The sequence below is a fragment of the Lepisosteus platostomus genome, chromosome 22 (genome assembly GCF_059453375.1).
Source record: "Lepisosteus platostomus isolate fLepPlt1 chromosome 22, fLepPlt1.hap1, whole genome shotgun sequence".
Taxonomy (NCBI): domain Eukaryota; kingdom Metazoa; phylum Chordata; class Actinopteri; order Semionotiformes; family Lepisosteidae; genus Lepisosteus; species Lepisosteus platostomus.
The window spans coordinates 8,656,414-8,674,914 of NC_142632.1; the positions used below are offsets into that span (position 1 = coordinate 8,656,414).

At 51.6% G+C, this 18,501-nt stretch overlaps 1 protein-coding gene across 1 annotated transcript in view; it reads left to right on the forward strand.

Annotated features, from left to right (window-relative positions):
* Positions 1–18,501, forward strand: part of nxn (nucleoredoxin) — a 60,552-nt gene that overhangs the window by 37,851 nt on the left and 4,200 nt on the right. The window contains exons 2-7 of the mRNA XM_088616147.1: positions 5,957–6,074; positions 8,618–8,751; positions 10,577–10,677; positions 12,106–12,212; positions 13,737–13,916; positions 14,819–14,943. Of these exons, the coding sequence (XP_088472273.1) occupies positions 5,957–6,074; positions 8,618–8,751; positions 10,577–10,677; positions 12,106–12,212; positions 13,737–13,916; positions 14,819–14,943 (765 nt within the window). The remainder of the gene's footprint in view (positions 1–5,956; positions 6,075–8,617; positions 8,752–10,576; positions 10,678–12,105; positions 12,213–13,736; positions 13,917–14,818; positions 14,944–18,501) is intronic.

Consider the following 18,501-nt stretch of genomic DNA (forward strand, 5'->3'; position numbering starts at 1 on the left):
CCGGCCCTCTCATTAGATGCGCGAGTTAAGTGCGTCGTGACCTACTTCACCGAACCATTTTTATCACTTCAAAGAAAACTGTGCCGAACAACAGTTCCGTGTCAGAGCAGGTTTGATTACATCTCTTCAGAACCTTTCCACCCAAAACGCGCCACTTGGTGCGTGCGATTTTCTTCTGGGCCGACCAACTCCATCACGGCATTAAATTGAGCACATGACATCGAGAGGGCTTGACAGACCAGGCAGGAGCTTCAAAAGGATGAAGATCCCCTCTTCAGCAGCGGTTTTGCTTGAGCCTGTGAGGGATGGGTTTTTCTGGGACCTCGTGCGCTACAGTACTGTTCTGGCTCAGTGCACGTGTCCTTAAATCCTCTCACGTGTGCGGGTTGCTGCTAGTTCAAGGCCTCAGAGCTGCAGAGAGGCGCGATGAGTGATGGCTCCAGTTGTCGGTACTGTGTGCGCTGAATTGCCAAGTGCTGGGAGACTGACGACCCCGGGCTATGATGACCCTCGATCATCACTGGTGGTGATGTGGCCTTGAAATATAGGGGAGTTGAAAGCAGCCAGCCTGGGCAGGCCACCAGGCTGGATTCAGGTACATATCACCAGGCCATGTCACCCTGCATCTCACACTGAAGCCCAGCAGGTGTGAGCCTGGTCAGTACCTGGATGGGAGACCTCTTGGGAGAAACTAAGGTTTCTGCTGGAAGAGGTGTTAGTGGCACCAGCAGGGGGCGCTCACCCTGTGGTCCATGTGGGTCCTAATGCCCCAGTATAGTGATGGGGACACTATACTGTAAACAGGCGCCATCCTTCGAATGAGATGTAAAACTGAGGTCCTGCCTCTCTGTGGTCATTAAAAATCCCAGGGTGTTTCTGAAAAGAGTAGGGGTGTTACCCCGGCTTCCTGGCCAAATTCCCCCCTGGCCTTTACCAATCAGGTCTCCTAATAACCCCCATCTCTGAACTGGCTTCATCACTCTGCTCTCCTCCCCACTGAGAGCTGGTGTGTGGGGAGAGGACTGGCGCATCATCCAGGTGGGGCTGCACACTGGTGGGGGTGGAGGGGATCCCCATTACCTGTAAAGCGCTTTGAGTGGAGTGTCCAGAAAAGCGCTATATAAGTGTGAGCGATTATTTTTATTATTACGTTTTCACCTCTGCATGGAATCTGACTCTGTTTCGGATCCCTGAAAAGTCCCAGGCCGCTGACATTCAAGCTTTCAGCCCGCAAATGAATGCAGGGCAAATTAACGGGGAGATGTTTTATTTAGGCGGAACAGAATCTCATCTTCCCCTACGGTCAGTGTTCCCCAGGGTGCAGTCTCTCCCCATAAATGAGTCTCCGTGCCTGTGTGGCCATTTATCGTAAATGGAGAGTCTGTGCAGAAGAGCTCAGCTCATCTCATCTGCAGCAGAGCCGGAGGGGAGGGGCTGTGAGGGGGGCTGGCGTAGTGCTTGATGAACCAGAAGTCCAAAAGCGAACCAGATGTGAGAAGAGCTATATGGGTTCTCCTCACCTCAGGGGGGCTGCAGCTGTAAAACCCCCCCCAGGGGTCTTCAAAGTCATAAAAGCGCAGTAACACCGAGGCCTGAAAACAATTACTGCTGCTGGCATAGGGAGGCTGTGGAGTGCGGAGTTTTCCCTGATTCGAGACCCCCTCTTCCTTCCAATACGGAGATCAGGGCTGGGAAATAAAACCGCAATTCACAGCAGTCTCTTCTGGAGCTAACAAGGCTGTGCATCAGCAGCGAGTCGCAGGGAAATGTCTGTCACTTCCCAGCATCACCAGAAAGGCCAACTTTCTTTTTCCGTTTACTCCAAAACCCCAGGGGCGCAGGATGAGGAAGCTGTTCCCCTGGTGTTACGCTGGAGGTTGACAGTAGAGCTGGGCGGGGGGTGTGTGAGCTCAGGTAACCCAGAGGTGTGTTGCTGTACCAGCGAAGGTGTCCATTTGGGGTGCAAGTCGTGCCCTATTGCCTGGCCAGTACCTGGATGGGAGACCTCCTGGGAAAAACTAAGGTTGCTGCTGGAAGAGGTGTTAGTGGGGCCAGCAGGGGGTGCTCACCCTGCAGACTGTGTGGGTCCTGATGCCCCAGTATAGTGACAGGGACACTATACTGTAAACAGGCGCCGTCCTTCGGATGAGACCGGGGTCCTGACTCTCTGTGGTCATTAAAAATCCCAGGGCGTTTCTCGAAAAGAGTAGGGGTGTAACGTCCGGCATCCTGGCCAAATTTCCCATTGGCCTTTACCAGTCATGACCTCCTAATAATCCCCATCTCTGAACTGGCTTTATCACTCGGCTCTCCTCCCCACTGAGAGCTGGAGTGTGGGGAGAGGACTGGCGCATCATCCAGGTGGGGCTGCACACTGGTGGTGGTGGAGGGGATCCCCATTACCTGTAAAGCACTTTGAGTGGAGTGTCCAGAAAAGCGCTATATAAGTGTAAGCAATTCTTATTCTTATTCTTATTCTTATTCTTATTATTATAGTCCAGGCACCCCTGGTGAAGTGTGAAGGGTTCCTGAGGTACACGACAGGCTGGGGGCGTTGCAGGGACCCGAGGAGCTGGGGTTCATGGCGCTGGGGAAGTGAGGTTTGTGCTGGAAGTTAAAATAAAGATCTTCCACCGCAGATGGCAGCGAGGGCGTATCGGCTGAAAGTGTGCATTTAACTGTGCCTTTTCACAACAGCCGCTATTTCCAGAGAAGAGACCCTTGTGAAGAAGTGACATTCCCAGCCGGGCACGGTCACCCCAGTCTGGATGGACTGTACAGCTCCGGACCTCTGACACCGTGGGTCTGTAGTATTTGAAATCCGGAGAGATCCTGCAGATTCCTGAGCAGCAGCCAGGCCGTGAAGGCAGACATAATGAAATCCAGTCAGTTCTTCTCGGGGTTTTCAGGCTGAATCGTCTCGTTAAGAGTCCCGTGACTGGTGGTCTTCCAGCTGGGATGTCAGCAGAGCAATCGCACAGCCCGAGCTGGAGTCTCGTGTAACACTTTAAATCATTTTGTTGATCTATTTTGATGCCTTGGTCTCGGTACGAAACATGTGCACATGCTCGCTTGCTCGCTCGCTTCCAAATGCTCCGTATGCCAGTCGGTTTGAGGTCCTACTGATGGTCCTTGCCGCCATCGTCAAGTCGAAACGAAAAGCTCCGATTTCCCAAACTGTTTGAGTTCCGAGGATTTATGGAAAGAGAGCAGTTCAGCCCCTTTCCGTAACTGTGTTTCAGAAAAGCAGCCAAAGTTCTGCATCCCAGTCCGGCCTCTGATTTTTATGAATCTGTTCTGGCCGCTGTGGGCGCTGGTGTCTGGAGGGGCTGTCCGATCGTGGACAAGCCCCCCCCCGCCCCCCCCAGTACCTGTCTGCTTTAGCCATTATGGGGGAGAGCTGGGGAGTGGGGGTCCCACCTCGGGGGGCCCCGCTGTGTAACCAGACCTGTCCTCCCGACAGCTCCCCCGGCCTGTCTGATCGTACCTCTCGCCCCCTCGACCTGACATCTGTTTCTGCCGCAGTCCTTCCTTGTTTTCTTCGCTTTTCATTTTGCTTTCCTCCCCTCCTCCTCCTCCTCCTCCTCCTTTTCTTCACATTCCAATTCAGACGCGTCGCGGAAAAGCATCCTGAAAGGCCCGGCACAATGCAGCAACATCCGACACCCAAGAAACTGGGTGTCGGAGTCTTCGATACAAACGGGTTCTAAAAGCATAACCTCGCCGAGCTGCAGGGTCAGTTTCTGTTCATTAAGGCTGTAAGATCAGATCACATTCTTGGCAACATACAATTTCTTGCATTAGGAATTTGTCTTTTTCGCAGACCCCAGCTTGCTCTCCATGAGACACACAGACAGGGAGAGAAGCTGGGGGTCAGAGCGCAGGGTCGGCCATTTATACGGCACCCCTGGAGCAGTTGGGGTTAAGGGCCTTGCTCAGGGGCCCAACGGAGTAGGATTCCTCTGCCGGCCGCGGGATTTGAACCGGCAACCTCCCAGCCACAGGCGCAGATCCTGAGCCACAGAGCCAGCGCTCCGCCCCCCAAAAATAGGGAACGCTTAATGAAATGTGGGGTGTATTATAACATTTTTGCAGGAAGTTGGGAAGCCCTCCTTGGCTCGTTGGTCAGCAAAAAAGGATCGGAGTGGAGTTTCCGGGGGCTGGATTTGAGGCGCTATCTCTCCAAGAGCTCCGCCAGGTGCCGATTGGAGCATGAGCAGGGCTGCGCTCCGCGTGGAGCTGAGTTAGGTCATGGCGTCTCCTGGCGACGTGTTCTTCTGAAATTTGCCTCCTGGGCTCGGCCAACCCTGTCCGAGTTCTATCTATGGCGCGGTTGAGGGTCTCTCAGTGTAAGCAGACCCCAGGTCCAGCTGCAGCTGAAGACAGGCCAGTCGTGAAGATGAATGTGGAGCCAGATGAGCCACCGTTAGGGCTAGGCAGGATGAGCGGTATTCTTAAGGCTGTTTACAGCTAGCCCTGCTTGAGTAATGTTAGCAGGTCCTCAGCCTGGGCGTGCGTCACTCAGTGTATTCATTCTCATATTGTCTTTCTGATGTGTTGGGAAATGGGGCTTTCTTCTGAAGAGCTTTCACATAACAGAAGGCGGCACAGCAAAAGTCTTTCTGAAGGTACAGTCGAGAATTAAGCTGTGCACTTTTCTCGTTTGAATTCTGCAGCATTCACCATTGCTGTGACTGGGTTTGAAAGCAGCCTGGTGTTTATAGCTCTGCTTCACAAACATGATTGCTGAATTATTTCCTCTGTGGTCTTGGCACCACTGATAAGCGCCCCCGAAAATGGAGCTAAGGAGAGATGTCTTTGTCAAATGTAGATTTTATTTTTTTAAATTCCTTATGACTTAACAAAAGGCAGACAGATCTTTTCAGATTCTCTCAGAAACTCGCTCCGAAGATGATCTGCCTTTAAAGCAAACTGAGGCACGTAGCCTTCAGCAGCTGTGCTGGGAGTATGGTTTTGGTGCCGCCGAAGAAAGCAGTTCATAATTTTAGGGACCTTTTTTTACCGTAAGGATTAGATGAATGGGAAAAAAAGGGAAATCGAACGTTCGGGGCTCTTTGTGTTTTTACTGAGCAGGAACAATCCCGTGATTGATGGAGGCTGGCAGGTGATGCAGGGCAGTTCTCCCGCTGTGAGATCCGTGAGGCACAGAGAGCCGAGTTACTAACACAAGAATGATCAGGAGTGATGATCGTGACGGCATGATCTGTGAGGCGTGACATTCCTATGGGAGCAGCAGGAAATGATTATGGCAGCCTGGAGAGAGCCGACTGTTGTTCCAAAGCTCTAGACATCCTACCTTTCAAGTACTGTTGAATCCCATCTCAAAATCACTTCCATACTCTTGCTTTGAATTTAGTCTGATTTACCATATGAATCTGCTTTATTGTAAAGCACCTTGATGCATCATGCAAATCTCCAGATAAAAATATTTATATTACTACTATTACTGGTGTCATAATTCTTGAGATCATTTTGTTTTCAGCAGCTTAGAATTGCCGATGATATTGTTACTCCCACCCGACTTCGGGAAGTGTTGTTTCTAAATCCCGAGCATAGACAGCTACTGACGTCACCCTGGTTCGGACCCGCGCCCATCAAGCTCTCGCTGTGCTCGGTGGAGCGCCTCAACCGGTCACGGGCCAGTGTTTTCACGAAGGGCCGTTTGAAATCACTGCAGGTGACATTGGCTACACCCCAAGAGAGCAGTATGACAGCTCTAATACTCTCATAATCGGCGCCCTGTTCAGAGATGGCCAAGTCTGGCTCTTGGGGGGGGGGGACATATTATTCACCTGATCGAGTGATGGCACAACCGGGCTGCAGTGTCAGAGCTACAGGCTCATGTTGTGCAGCTGTAATGCTGGCCCCCCTCACTTCCTGTGGCTCTACGGGTCTCAGTGCGGTGCCTCTCTCTGCCTTGTCTCTCCTCCTGCAGATGAAGCTGTGGAATAAGTACAAGGTGACCAGTATCCCCTCGCTGGTGTTCGTGGACGCTGCCACGGGGAAGGTCGTGTGCCGGAACGGGCTGCTGGTGGTCCGGGACGACCCCAAAGGTAGGCGGGAACCCTCGTGCTTCCGATCGCGTCCAGAGAGGGGAAGATGAATCGCGCCAGGTGGGGGGCAGGCGAAAACGCCTTCAGACTATCAGACGGACAGGAATTCTGCCGGACGTGTTGGCGGCACCTCTAGAGCAGTCTGGAGGAGCTGAAGTCTCAGCTCGCTGCCACCTTGTCCACAGGGAACCAAATGCTTGCAGCAGTGTTGTAGTTAGGGCACTTTTATGTGGTGCGCGTTCTGGGTCGGCCTAATCCCTGCACTTGATTGTGCTAATTTGTGATTTCACAGCAAGCGTGTTCTCATTTGTTAAGAAGTTCTCCATGAAATTGATTTGTGATAACGAGTGTGTCAGTTTATTTATTCAATATAAACTTTATTTTATGTAGCTTCTGAAAGTGCTCTACAGTAAGAAAAAAAAGTTACTGTAAACTTAAGATAACATCAGCACAATTGAAAACGAGTTTAGAAGGAAGTAGAGGATGCACGTTTCTGTCTTCCTCTTTGTGCCAGAGGTATCCCAGAAAGCTGCACAGACTTAAAATCCCACAGCGGCCGCAATTCTTCTCAGTGTGATAGTGTTTTATTATGGGATCACTGACAACACACGGAGAAAGGAAAATATACACTTCCACTGCGGAGACCCCTGCCCCCTGTGCCTGGGAGGGCTATAAATCCAGTAATCAGTGCTCCTCCTATAGCCCTTCATCCCGGTGCTTTTCCCTTTGGATTAACAGCCGAGACACCACAGGGAAGAGTGCTGTATGCAGGAACAGACTTGCACTGATTACAAAGCAGTTGGAGTCTCAAATATATCATTTGCATGATAAAATCTTGGATCTGGGGCATCATGGCTTTTGCTCAAATAGCAATAACACTCTGACTTTTTAATGGTGATCTTTGTGTAATAAAATAGGGGAGAGCACATGACAGACTCTACAGAGAATAAAAACACATAAATCACCCATGTGCTCTGATGATCTGTGAATTCCTATCCTATATTATTTGTGCAATTCATTAAGCTGGGGGCCCTTTCCTGGGTGTTTCCTAAGGAGGTCTGATTAATCGTCCTTTCCATAGTGTACAAAGAGTCTAGATCAGCGCACACTGGGGCACTGGAAATGCAGTGAGCTTTAAATGCCAGATGCCAGATACCCACAGGGCTGACAGAGCGCAAGGAGGGAGCACTCCTGCCTGTCGATACCAGCTCAGACTGCTGGAGCGCCGGCTTTTAGCTGGACCGGCGTTTCTGCGTCTCTCTCGCACCCCCTGATCTGTACAACTGGGCAGACGCCTCGGATGGGACATCTGTCATGATGCAGGAAAAGCTCCCTGTTGCAGTGTTTTATTGCTGGCCCTTTGTAAAAAGGGTTGTGGCAACGGCACAGAGGACCATCAATCAGTGAGATCCACACCATCGGCTGTAGCCATAAAGCCCAATCCATCCTTCAGGATCCCAACCGCAGTGTTAAAGTACGGACCACTAGACTCAAGAAAAGCTTCTATCCCACTGCAGTGAGCATCCTCAACAGCTCACTGCAGGGCCTCAGACTCAACACACATCTGCACTCTGCAGGTTTTATAGTCTACCATTTTTTTTTATTTTCTCAATGTCACTACTACATATTTATTTATTTTCCCACAATATAGTTATTGTTCCTGACGTCTACACTGTGCGGTGTTGTCTGTTGTACGGTGTATATCCCGAGAGATCAGCGCGATTAAGGATTCCAGTGAACATGTACATATGGCAATAAACTACTCTACTACTCTACTTCAATCCATGAAACCTCTCTGACACCTCAGCCATGACATCTGTTTCTCCTCCAGATGGAAGGCCTGGGTTTGTTTTAGAGAAGGGATGGATCTGGACAGAATCTCATCAGATTTACTTTGGTGCTGGGGAATATACGGTATCGAGAACATCAGCTCGTATACCTCGACGCGTGCGTGCATGTTTGGATTGCTTTATGTGTTGGCATTTCTTAGTGGACATAAACACTCTACTTCAGGAGGGTTTTTTAAAAAACGTTTTCAAACCTGAGAGCTGATGCTCTTTTCTTTTTTTCTTTTTAACTTTTGATTTTGGCGCTGAAAGGATTTACAAACAGAACTCGTCCAGAACAGCAAAATAAACGTTTGCCTTTGTCTTTCATTTTTGTTACGTTATCTTTATACATGCATCTAAAATAAACGATTTACGTTATGCCAGCAGGTATGGGGGGGTGGGTTATACAATTGTTTAATGAGAAACGCAACAAACAACAAAATAAACCACCCAGAAATATTACTGTATATTCCATCATAAACTGAAAAGGGTCTCAGTGGGAAGATTAAATGAATCCATCTTTCCCCGTATTTGCTAAACTTCTCTGCCTGTAACCTGAGAGAACCATTATAGAGATTTCATTCACATCATGAACCTGTTGTCCGTATGTTGGGGATTTTGTGCTGATGCTCTTTTCAAGACGCGACAGGTGGGAAGTCGGGGTGTCCTCCGTGCACTGATGGCTCCCTCCTTGCCTCCTCCCCTCTGCCCCAGGGCTGGAGTTCCCCTGGGGGCCCAAGCCCTTCATGGAGGTGGTGGCGGGGCCCCTGCTGAGGAGCAGTGGTCAGACGGCGGACAGCAGCTGCCTGGAGGGCTCCTACGTGGGCGTGTACTTCTCGGCGCACTGGGTGAGTGAGTGAGTGAACCGCCCAGCCTCGGAGGTCCCGCGGTCGCCCACTGCGTGCCAGCGCGAGGGACGGCACAACCCGTAAACCCCGGGAGCTGGGTTCCAGCCCTGGCTGCGTGCAAGGCGCTGGGGACGTTGGCAGGCTGCTGGCCGGCACGCCGCCCTGGAGCTGATTCTGGAGCTCTGTGGGAAGGGAAAGGTGCCAGCCTGGGGAGGCGGGGGGGAGAGCAGATGCTGTGAAGTCACTTGGCCACTTGACAGAATGGGCTCTGAAAGAAAAACAAATGCGCCAGCAGAAAATAAATCCGTAAGCCAGTGGATAAATAGTCATTTAAGGGCCCGTGGATTTGAAGAGGGCAGCCACCCATCTGCTGTCTGAAAGCCGCTAAGCTCTGGTGAGCGTCACGGCAGCACAGAGCCATAGGGTGGGGCTACATCCTAGACAGGTGACTGTCCATGGCAGGACACACACACATACAGGCACGCACTCACACGCACCCAAACACATACATACATATAGTACACGCACACACAGGCACACAAACGCGTACATGCACTGCACACACAGGCACACAAACGCGTCCATGCACTGCACACAAACGCGTCCATGCACTGCACACACAGGCACACAAACGCGTCCATGCACTGCACACACAGGCACACAAACGCGTCCATGCACTGCACACGTGTACACACACAGGCACACAAACACGTACATGCAGTGCACACGTGCACACACACAGGCACACAAACACGTACATGCAGTGCACACGTGCACACACACAGGCACACAAACGCGTCCATGCAGTGCACACGTGCACACACACAGGCACACAAACGCGTCCATGCAGTGCACACGTGCACACACACAGGCACACAAACGCGTCCATGCAGTGCACACGTGCACACACACAGGCACACAAACGCGTCCATGCAGTGCACACGTGCACACACACAGGCACACAAACGCGTCCATGCAGTGCACACGTGCACACACACAGGCACACAAACGCGTCCATGCAGTGCACACGTGCACACACACAGGCACACAAACGCGTCCATGCAGTGCACACGTGCACACAATTTTGAGCAGCCAGTTAACCCGTCATGGCCAGTGTGTCTGTGGAAGATGGAAGAAAACCTGGCAAAAGCCCGTATGAAAATGTGTGAAACTCCACACAGAAGGTGTTGCCAATTTGGAGTCGAACCCACAACCCAGGAGCTGTGACACACCAACCACCTAGACACCATGCTGCCCCCTTCAGGCCATCCCCTGAGTGTTTATTTTCATCAAACAATGAACATTCAGCTGTATCTTAACTGCAGGGAAATGCTGTAGTGCATACTGCCTACTGAGTGCAAAGTCAGGGAAGTCTGTGATTATCAGCTTACTGCTAGTCAACTAAAAGCACTCTTGGCTTGCTCTGTTCTTTTGTCATCCAGTTTCATCTGTCATTTTCTACATAAAATGAGACGTATATTATTCACTAGGATATAAAATATTTAGTCTGTTCAACCACCAGTATCTTTTTGTATTGTGTTTCCCAAATGCCAGAGCAGAAACACAAACTCTTGGATGTGTTTCAGAGGGAATTTCTACTTACACGCCCGAAAGCAGACGAAAGTATCATGAGCTGAAATACAGAAGACTGATCTTCGAAACCGCCACGTGGACTATATTGTTGCGGCTTGTGTCCTAAAGGCCGAAGCCAGCATGAGCTGTCTGAGTGTCAGGCCTGTGAAGAGCTGTGTTGGAGAGAGAGCTCTTGTTGGATTTCGGGCCCGGCGGGGGGATGTTAATGTGCGCTGTGTGTGTGTGTTGGCAGTGCCCGCCATGCCGCAGCCTGTCGCGGGTGCTGGTGGAGTCGTACCGCACGGTGAAGGAGTCGGGACAGAAGTTCGAGATCGTGTTTGTCAGCGCCGACAGGTGAGTGACTCGGCGCTCTCCAGCCAGGGTGAACCCAGGCTGGTAGGGAGGTTTCTGTTGCCCAGCTGACAGGACCGTTTCAGGTTTTTACGAGCTCCAGGTTGACGTGTTAAAGTTACCGATGAATAGGAAAGTAAATATTTTTCAAATTACAAAAGAGCCAGCGCCAGATGTTCAGCCTTCAGGTCGTAACATCCGAAATGCATCAAAACAGCTAAGCAGCGGGAGTCGGATTTCACTTTCAAAGAGCTTTGTTTCAGTTCAGAACAGGCTGCTCGTTCCTCTTAATCCTGGTGCCCGAGCCCTTTCCTTTTCTACAGCTACAGTAGATATTAAGTGTAAATGCTGCAGCTCACGAGACGCCATGGGGGACTGGAATTCAAGTCTCCTGGGTGTCTTCTGCAAGGCTTGTGACTACGGAACAAGTAAAGGTTTATTCCAGGCTGAAAAGAGAAGAAAAGAAACACAAAGTTTCGGCTGTGGAGCCTTCTTCGGGTGAATTAATCTCGAATTACCCAAAGTAATTGCAGAGTAATTGCAGAGTATTGCTTCTGATCAGTGAATAATAATATAATAACAATAATAAACTTTATTTAAAGGCAGAATGACAGCAACAATAAATAAAAAGAATACACAAGATAAAACACAATTACAATATACAGAGGAGACCGTGGATGGTGGTACTAAGAAAAGGCTTTTCTAAAGAAGAGGGTTTTGAGTCTGGATTTGAAGGAGTTTAGAGAAGGTGACTCTCTGATATCCTTGGGGAGAGAGTTCCAGAGCTTGGGGGCATAACAAGAGAAGGCCCTGTCACCCATAGAGTGTAGACGGGCTTGGGGGACAGCAAGGAGACCAGAGTTGGAAGAGTGAAGGTTGTGAGGTGGGGAGTAGGGCGATAATAGTTCAGACAGGTACTGAGGTGCCAAGCCTCGCAGAGCCTTGTAGGTCAGCATGAGGATTTTAAAGTCTACACGGAATTTGACCGGAAGCCAGTGCAAGGACTCCAGGATAGGAGTAATGTGAACACTTGCACTAGACCTGGTCAGGATTCTGGCTGCTGAATTTTGGACATACTGCAGTTTGCTCAGAGTAGATTTAGATACCCCAGCGAGTAGAGCGTTACAGTAGTCAATTCGGGAGACCACAAATGTGTTGAACAGCTTTTCAGCCACAGGTAGTGATAGCATAGGGCGTAGTCTAGCGATATTTCATGTAGTGAAAAAAGATGTTTTGACAATGTGCTGCACATGTGGGTCGAATGTTAAACCAGAATCGAATATAACCCCAAGGTTTTTCAATTTAGATTGAAGGTCAAGTACAGAACCATCTACAGACAGGGTTACGGGACTGGCTGTTACCGGACTTGTGAATGAATCACAAGAACGTAATCTTGTGACCGAGTGTGTTCGTCGATTCTTACCGTTGCAGGTCGGAAGATTCCTTTAAACAGTATTTCAGCGAGATGCCCTGGCTGGCCGTCCCGTATTCAGACGAGGGCCGGCGCTCACGGCTCAATCGACTGTACGGAATCCAAGGTGCAGTCCGTGACAACGCTGGGGAGCTGTAGTTGGGTTGGGAAAATTCTCCGTGAAGGTCTGGACATTGAGTTTGAGGCTCAATCGCTATCTCCGGCCATTAATTCTTCATTGGGATATTATTATAATTGTGATGCACGTGCTTCCCTCACAATCTCTGCTGCATGCAGCTGTAAATTGGCATGTTAACGAGCTTCTGACGAGGATGGGTCGCCGATCCTAAATTATAAAAGCTCCCTGCGTCACCGTGGGACGTCTTCTCTGGGCACGAGACGGGGAATTTGTCATATTCCGAGATCTTACTTCCACGAAATGACATTGGTAGTGTTTTTGTCATTTGGAGGCACTATGTGTTTGAAACATTTTTAATTTACCAGCTCAATAGATCATTTATTGTCCGCCGCTGTGGCAATGTGTCTTTGGCTTCTTCCATAATTGTATCAAACACACCAGCCAAACATAAAATGAAATCACGACAACAATACTTAAACATAGGAAAATGGCTAAATAGGGAGTGTGGGAGGCTACACCTACGTGTGTTTATTGAGCAGTTTTGTTGCACAGCTATTCCATGAAGCATGTGCTCTGTCTTCTAGTATGTGGGCCAAGTATAGCCTTAGTTTCATGAAGAGGCCTTCCTGCACTGACTGGAGAGACGGCGCATGCGTTCTTGCCCCTGGTGCGGGGGGGGGGCTATTTCAGAGGTAGCAGGGGAGCAGAGAGGCAGCAGTGTTTGACTGCGAGGAATCTGTGGAATGTGTGCGGGACGAGTCTGTACTCTCCCCCCCTGCTCTTCCGCCATCCAGCGCACAGCAGCCTGCTGTTACCGCCTGCTGGCGGTAAGGGCTCTTAAATCCTGTTGCGGCTGATCCTTATCACAAGGGAAGGTGAGAGAGAGAGAGTGTGTGAGCTGGGACAGGCCGGGTCTGTGCAGGCAACCTAGTCCCTGATTTACCCCAGGGCGGACCTTGACCCCGATAGAGGTGATTCGCCGAAAGCTGTCGAGGAAGCTCGGGTGCCCCCCGACAAAGAGCGTGCTGCTTTGTTAAAATAAACAAGGTGGCGTGGCCGGCGGGTACGCAGGTGTTCCCCGCAGGGTGGCGAGAGGGGCGCAGACGCCCCTAGGGTGAGATTGCTGTAACCGCAGGTGGGGAGGGGGGGGTGATTTGGGGTTCAGCTCAAGAACGCAAGGAGAGGAGCCTGTTCAGCTCCTCTTTCTTGCTAGTCTGGTTGGGGCCTGCGCAGCGATCCCAGAACACCCGGGTTCCGGAAAGCGAGGGGTGCAGCTCAGGTGTTGGCGACGCGGAATCTGCGCTTGATTGACGGCAAGCTTTGGCTGTGACCCTCGGCGTGCGCCACATTGCCCGCAGATCAGGTTTTTAACTAGAGAGCCTCGGGTTCGAATCCCAGAGTTCCCCCCCCCCCCTCGATCTCGCCGAGCGATCTGGACCATCAACCCTCTCCCCGTGCTGCGGTGGCACAGGGGTGCTCAGGGCTGTCCGTCTCCCCGTCTCCCCCCGGCAGGGATCCCCACCCTCATCCTGCTGGACGCCGAGGGCCGGCTGGTCACGCGGCAGGGCCGGGTGGAGGTGCTGAACGACCCCGAGTGCCGCCGCTTCCCCTGGCACCCGCGGCCCGTGCTGGAGCTGAGCGAGTCCAACGCCGCGCAGCTGAACGAGGGGCCCTGCCTGGTGCTGTTCGTGGGTGAGTTGGGATGCGGGGTGCTGTACCCCGCCACGGTCTGCCAGGTGGGAAGTCAGCCGTGCGAGATTGCGGTAAAAACGTGGTGCCGAGAGCAGCGCTGCAGTAAAGCAAAGCACCCCCTCTTGCGAGAGAGAACCTCCCCTCTCCCAGAAGCCGGTGGTATTGGGGGGGGGGGGGGTCCCCCCAAGTGTGCACGAGTATTTCTGTCTATTGTAACTAGCAGGTGTGAATGATTTCCGTTCGGTTCACTTTGTCATGTGCACAAGTGCAGTGACATGCTTATTTGCACGTGCGATCCACTACAGAGACACTAAGGAATCGCCAAAAACATCAAGACAGAGCAGCAGCTTCAATAGAAGACCAAAAAAAAAAAAGAGTTCAGTCCGTCAGTATTTCTGACTCCTGTTCGAGTTGCTTTTAAACTGCTTCTCATAAAAATGACTGAGCCTCTCGGGGCTTGTTGAAAAGCATTAGTGTACGCAGATATTGTGCTTTTAATGGCTGTTTTGTGTCTTTCTGGACAGTGTTGTCATTGAATTAGCAATCTCCACTCCTGGTCTGGACAGGCCACAGTTCTGCAGGTTTTATAAGTGACTTTCAGTCCTTGATGAATCATTTCCTGGAAAGAAGCAATATAGGCCATTGAAGTGAACAGCCGATTCAGATCCGGTCATTAAGAGTCCAGGCTGCAGTGAAAATCAGAAGATGCAAGCATTGCTGGTTATGTTGATGTGCAATGACAGCCAGAGGCCTGCAGGAGGCACCCTTTTCCTTTGGGGTTCCCTCAGTTTCCTTCTGCGCAGTGTTTGATGATCTCTGGAGCAGAAGGTGAGAGTGGGAGGCTGCAGGGCTGGTAAAAGACAAGGGCCCTTCCTCAGCCCCCTCTCTCCCTCCTCTTGCAGACGCGGAGGAGGAGGGCGAGCTGGAGCCGGCTAAGGAGCTGATCCAGCCTATCGCAGAGAAGATCATCGCCAAGTACAAAGCCAAGGACGAGGAGACGCCACTCCTGTTCTTCGTAGCTGGCGAGGTGAGTGTGAGAGGTCGGAGGTCAGGGGTCAGAGGGCAGTGTGACCTTGCGCTGGCAAGGGGACTGTGAGAGGTCGGGTGGTCAGGGGTCAGAGGGCAGTGTGACCTTCCACTGGCGAGAGGAGTGCGAGAGGTTGGGGGTCAGAGGGCAGTGTGACTTTGTACTGGTGAGGAGAGTGCAAGAGGTCAGGGGTCAGAGGGCAGTGTGACCTTGTACTGGTGAGGGGAGTGCGAGAGGTCAGGGGGCTGTGTGACCTTGTGCTAGAGGGGGGGTGTGAGAGGTCGAGGGTCAAGGGGCTGTGTGACCTTGCGCTGGTGGGGGGAGTGTGAGAGGTCGGGCGTCAGGGGGCTGTGTGACCTTGTGCTAGAGGGGGGGGTGTGAGAGCTCGAGGGTCAAGGGGCTGTGTGACCTTGCGCTAGTGGGGGGGGGGGGTGAGAGGTCGGGGGTCAAGGGGCTGTGTGACCTTGTGCTGGTGGGGGGAGTGTGAGCGGTCGGGGATCAGGGGGGCAGTGTGACCGACTGCCCTCTGCCGGCTGCATGTTGGAGGTGGGCAACACTTAGGCGGAAATTAAGGGCGAAAGAATGTGACGCGGGTTGAGTGGAGGGCCGTCCTGCGAGCAGGGTGAGTGTGTTGCTGAGTCAGCTCTAAGAAACTGGAGGAATCTGTCAGCGGTGTGAACAGCCGGCGAGTGTGTGCTTGTCTATGCCAGTGTGTGTTTGGAAACACTGGTTAGCGAATCACTCACCGCCAGGACCCTGCTCTCCCACACTGCTCCCAGGAGACATTTTCTCCCACAGTCCTCGGCAGCCTTGCTACGGATGTTTTACCCTCGCGAATGACAGCTGACAGGTGGGACTCGAGCCCGTGATACAGAATCACACGCGCTTGGCGATGTTGACAGGCATGACCTAGAAACACTGAAATCCAAACCTTATGAGCCGCACGGAGTCATATTCGGGAAACATTTAAGATGCAGTAAATCTACAGCCGGTTTTTTGAAACAGGAAACGCAAACTCCTAAGGTTACAAGATGAAAGCAGGAAATGAACTAACTCCTTAAATCCACACCCACAGTGGCTGTTCACCTCCCAGCTTTGCCGAGATATTCTCCTGTTGGGAAAATCCAGCTGTGTGTTTTTCAGGAAGGCAAACAAATTGTATAGTAGCAGGTGAAGGATCTTGTGCACAGCAGAGGGTGACTGCTCTGTCAGTGGAACAGCCTCATCTGCCTTTTGGCTCTTTTTTTGGACAGAAGTGGAGGGGGGCTGCTGATGCCCTGGACCCACAGTGACCTCCGTGACCCCACCAACAAAATCTCCCTTCCAAGGCTAAGTTTTCATTAAGTCGGCTGCTTGGTTTTTTTTTTCTACTAGCGCATCCCAAAGAGTTAGTAAGGAAGCCCTGATTGCCTGCCTGGATTATCCCTCCGCAGAAAGTAACTTGTTCCGTTCCCAGTTGTTGACTGTAAGCGGCTCCTGGTGGCGGCAGGCTCTCGCTTTTCCATTTCAAAGCGAAGTCGGGCTCGGGGATTGGGTTTCGTTAGTTGGGAATAAAGTGGAGCACATCTGGTTCCTGCCGCATGACGGCGGAATGTGTTCGCTGTCAGCCTGCTGATCCCTGCCTGGCGCTTTGAGTTTCTGGGACAGAGAGCAGGGGAGGTCTCCTTTTAATGGCAGCAATCTGGTAACAGAAGAAGGCATGGGCAGATAAGTTTGTTACACCCATGCGGGCGCGTTACTGAAGTGCCCCAACGCCTGCTGTGGCTTCTGTGTTGCACCGCGGGCTGCAGGGAGCTGACATCACTGACTTTATCCTCTTCAGACACCTGATCTCCTCCTTAAAAACCGCGTCTGTTTTCAAAGAGCCGAAATTTAGGTTCTTGGGGCTCTGCGACACCTAACTTCCTTAGTTAAGCGTTCTTGCCTTAAAAGCTGCACCCTGAGAGCAGCACCCTTAGGTCTTCTCTGAGGCTACAGCGCTCATCCTGTGGAGAGTCGGTGGCAAGAGAAGAACATGTTACAGACGAGAGGAAGCTGTTCGGCCCACCTGGCCTGTGGGGGCAGTTGGTACTGTAGCGAATTAATCCAAAGACCTACACCCACAACCCTTTGGGTAAAGATGTACCTCAGTTCTCAGTTCTAAATGCTCTTCCCCTTGTGCCCTGTGGGTTTTGCAAGTTATGAGTGGATAGTTAAAGGGGACCCACAGTCCCAGTTTCGCAGGCTGGTTATAAAATCTCAGTGACAAAATAGATCCATTGACGTTGTAGAAAAAAAAAATCACATTTCGGATTAAGCACAGCAGTTGACATGTCTCAAACTTGAGGTTCCCGTGAATTGGGAGGTGATGTGGCCCTTCCTGCTCACTAGTCACTGTGATGACCGAAGTAATGCGATGTACGGGTCGTGCAGCAGACATTTCTCCGCAGAAATGTTCCAACATGACCTCCACGCAGGGTTATCAGTAGGTAGTATTTGTCGGCAAAACCGTCGGCCTTTCACAACTTTTCACAACTTTCACCACTGTCAGGTATTCACAAGCCTGGTGGTTCACAGTGCAGCAGGGCCACTTAACCTCACCAGACGTTTTGTTGCCTTGTTGCCTTGGAGCTGTGGAAACCTCGAGATTGCGTGCTGCAAATTGGAGGTTTTACAAGTTACTGTGTACATTTTACTTCTGTGGCATGAAATGCACTCATCAATGGCGATTCTTTCTAACCCTGAGATTTGAAAACAGCATTGCAGTTCCTCTTTAGCAGCCTGGCAAACGCCTGCAGATTCATTGCCTGGTTGATCCAGTGGCCATTCAAAGCTGGGCCAGGAGTCGCTGTCAGCAGTGGGAGCTTAGGGGGCCTCTGTTCCTTCTCTTTGGCCCCTCCCCACGAGATGCAGTTTGTGTCCCCTGCAGCAGAGACGCTGTCTCAGCTCGTTTCCGTAGCTCAGGGCTGGTGGGAAAAGTAGGGCGCCAGCCTCAGCCCTAGATCAAGAGTCAGGTCGTCAGCTCTCGGCACCTGCTGGAGTGCCAGAGTCGAGCGAGAGTCATGTCATCATTTAAAGAGCCGGTGCGGATTTCTGCTTGAGGAGCACCGAACTGAGACCTCTTCAGAACCGAACGGGAGCACTTGATCCTTCACCCTGGAATTCCAAAGCCTGACTGCAGTGTCCAGACGCAGCTGTTGCCCGCAGGGACCTTGGTGCAGCGCCCCCTTCAGGCCAGACCGCCCTCGACTGGCCGGCCAGTAGCCCAGAGCCCAGGCGCGTGGGAGCTGTGTAACTTCATACACGCGTCCCTCTTCGTTTGAGTAAGATGATTCTAAAAAGATAACGCAGATCAACCCCGGCGCTGACTCTCAATCAGCCTCATTGTGTGTCTACGTACGCCGTGCATTGCCGAGCGATGACCTCATTTGTAAAGTGCCGGTTGTACAGCCCCGCCAAATGTCACAACATCAGAACGTTCCGCATCGCCCCAGCCAGCAGAGCCCTGCTCCCCCTGCTGGCCAGTACGAGCTCGCGTCCTGCAGGGCTTATCTGATGGCAGTGCCGATGGAATGCTAC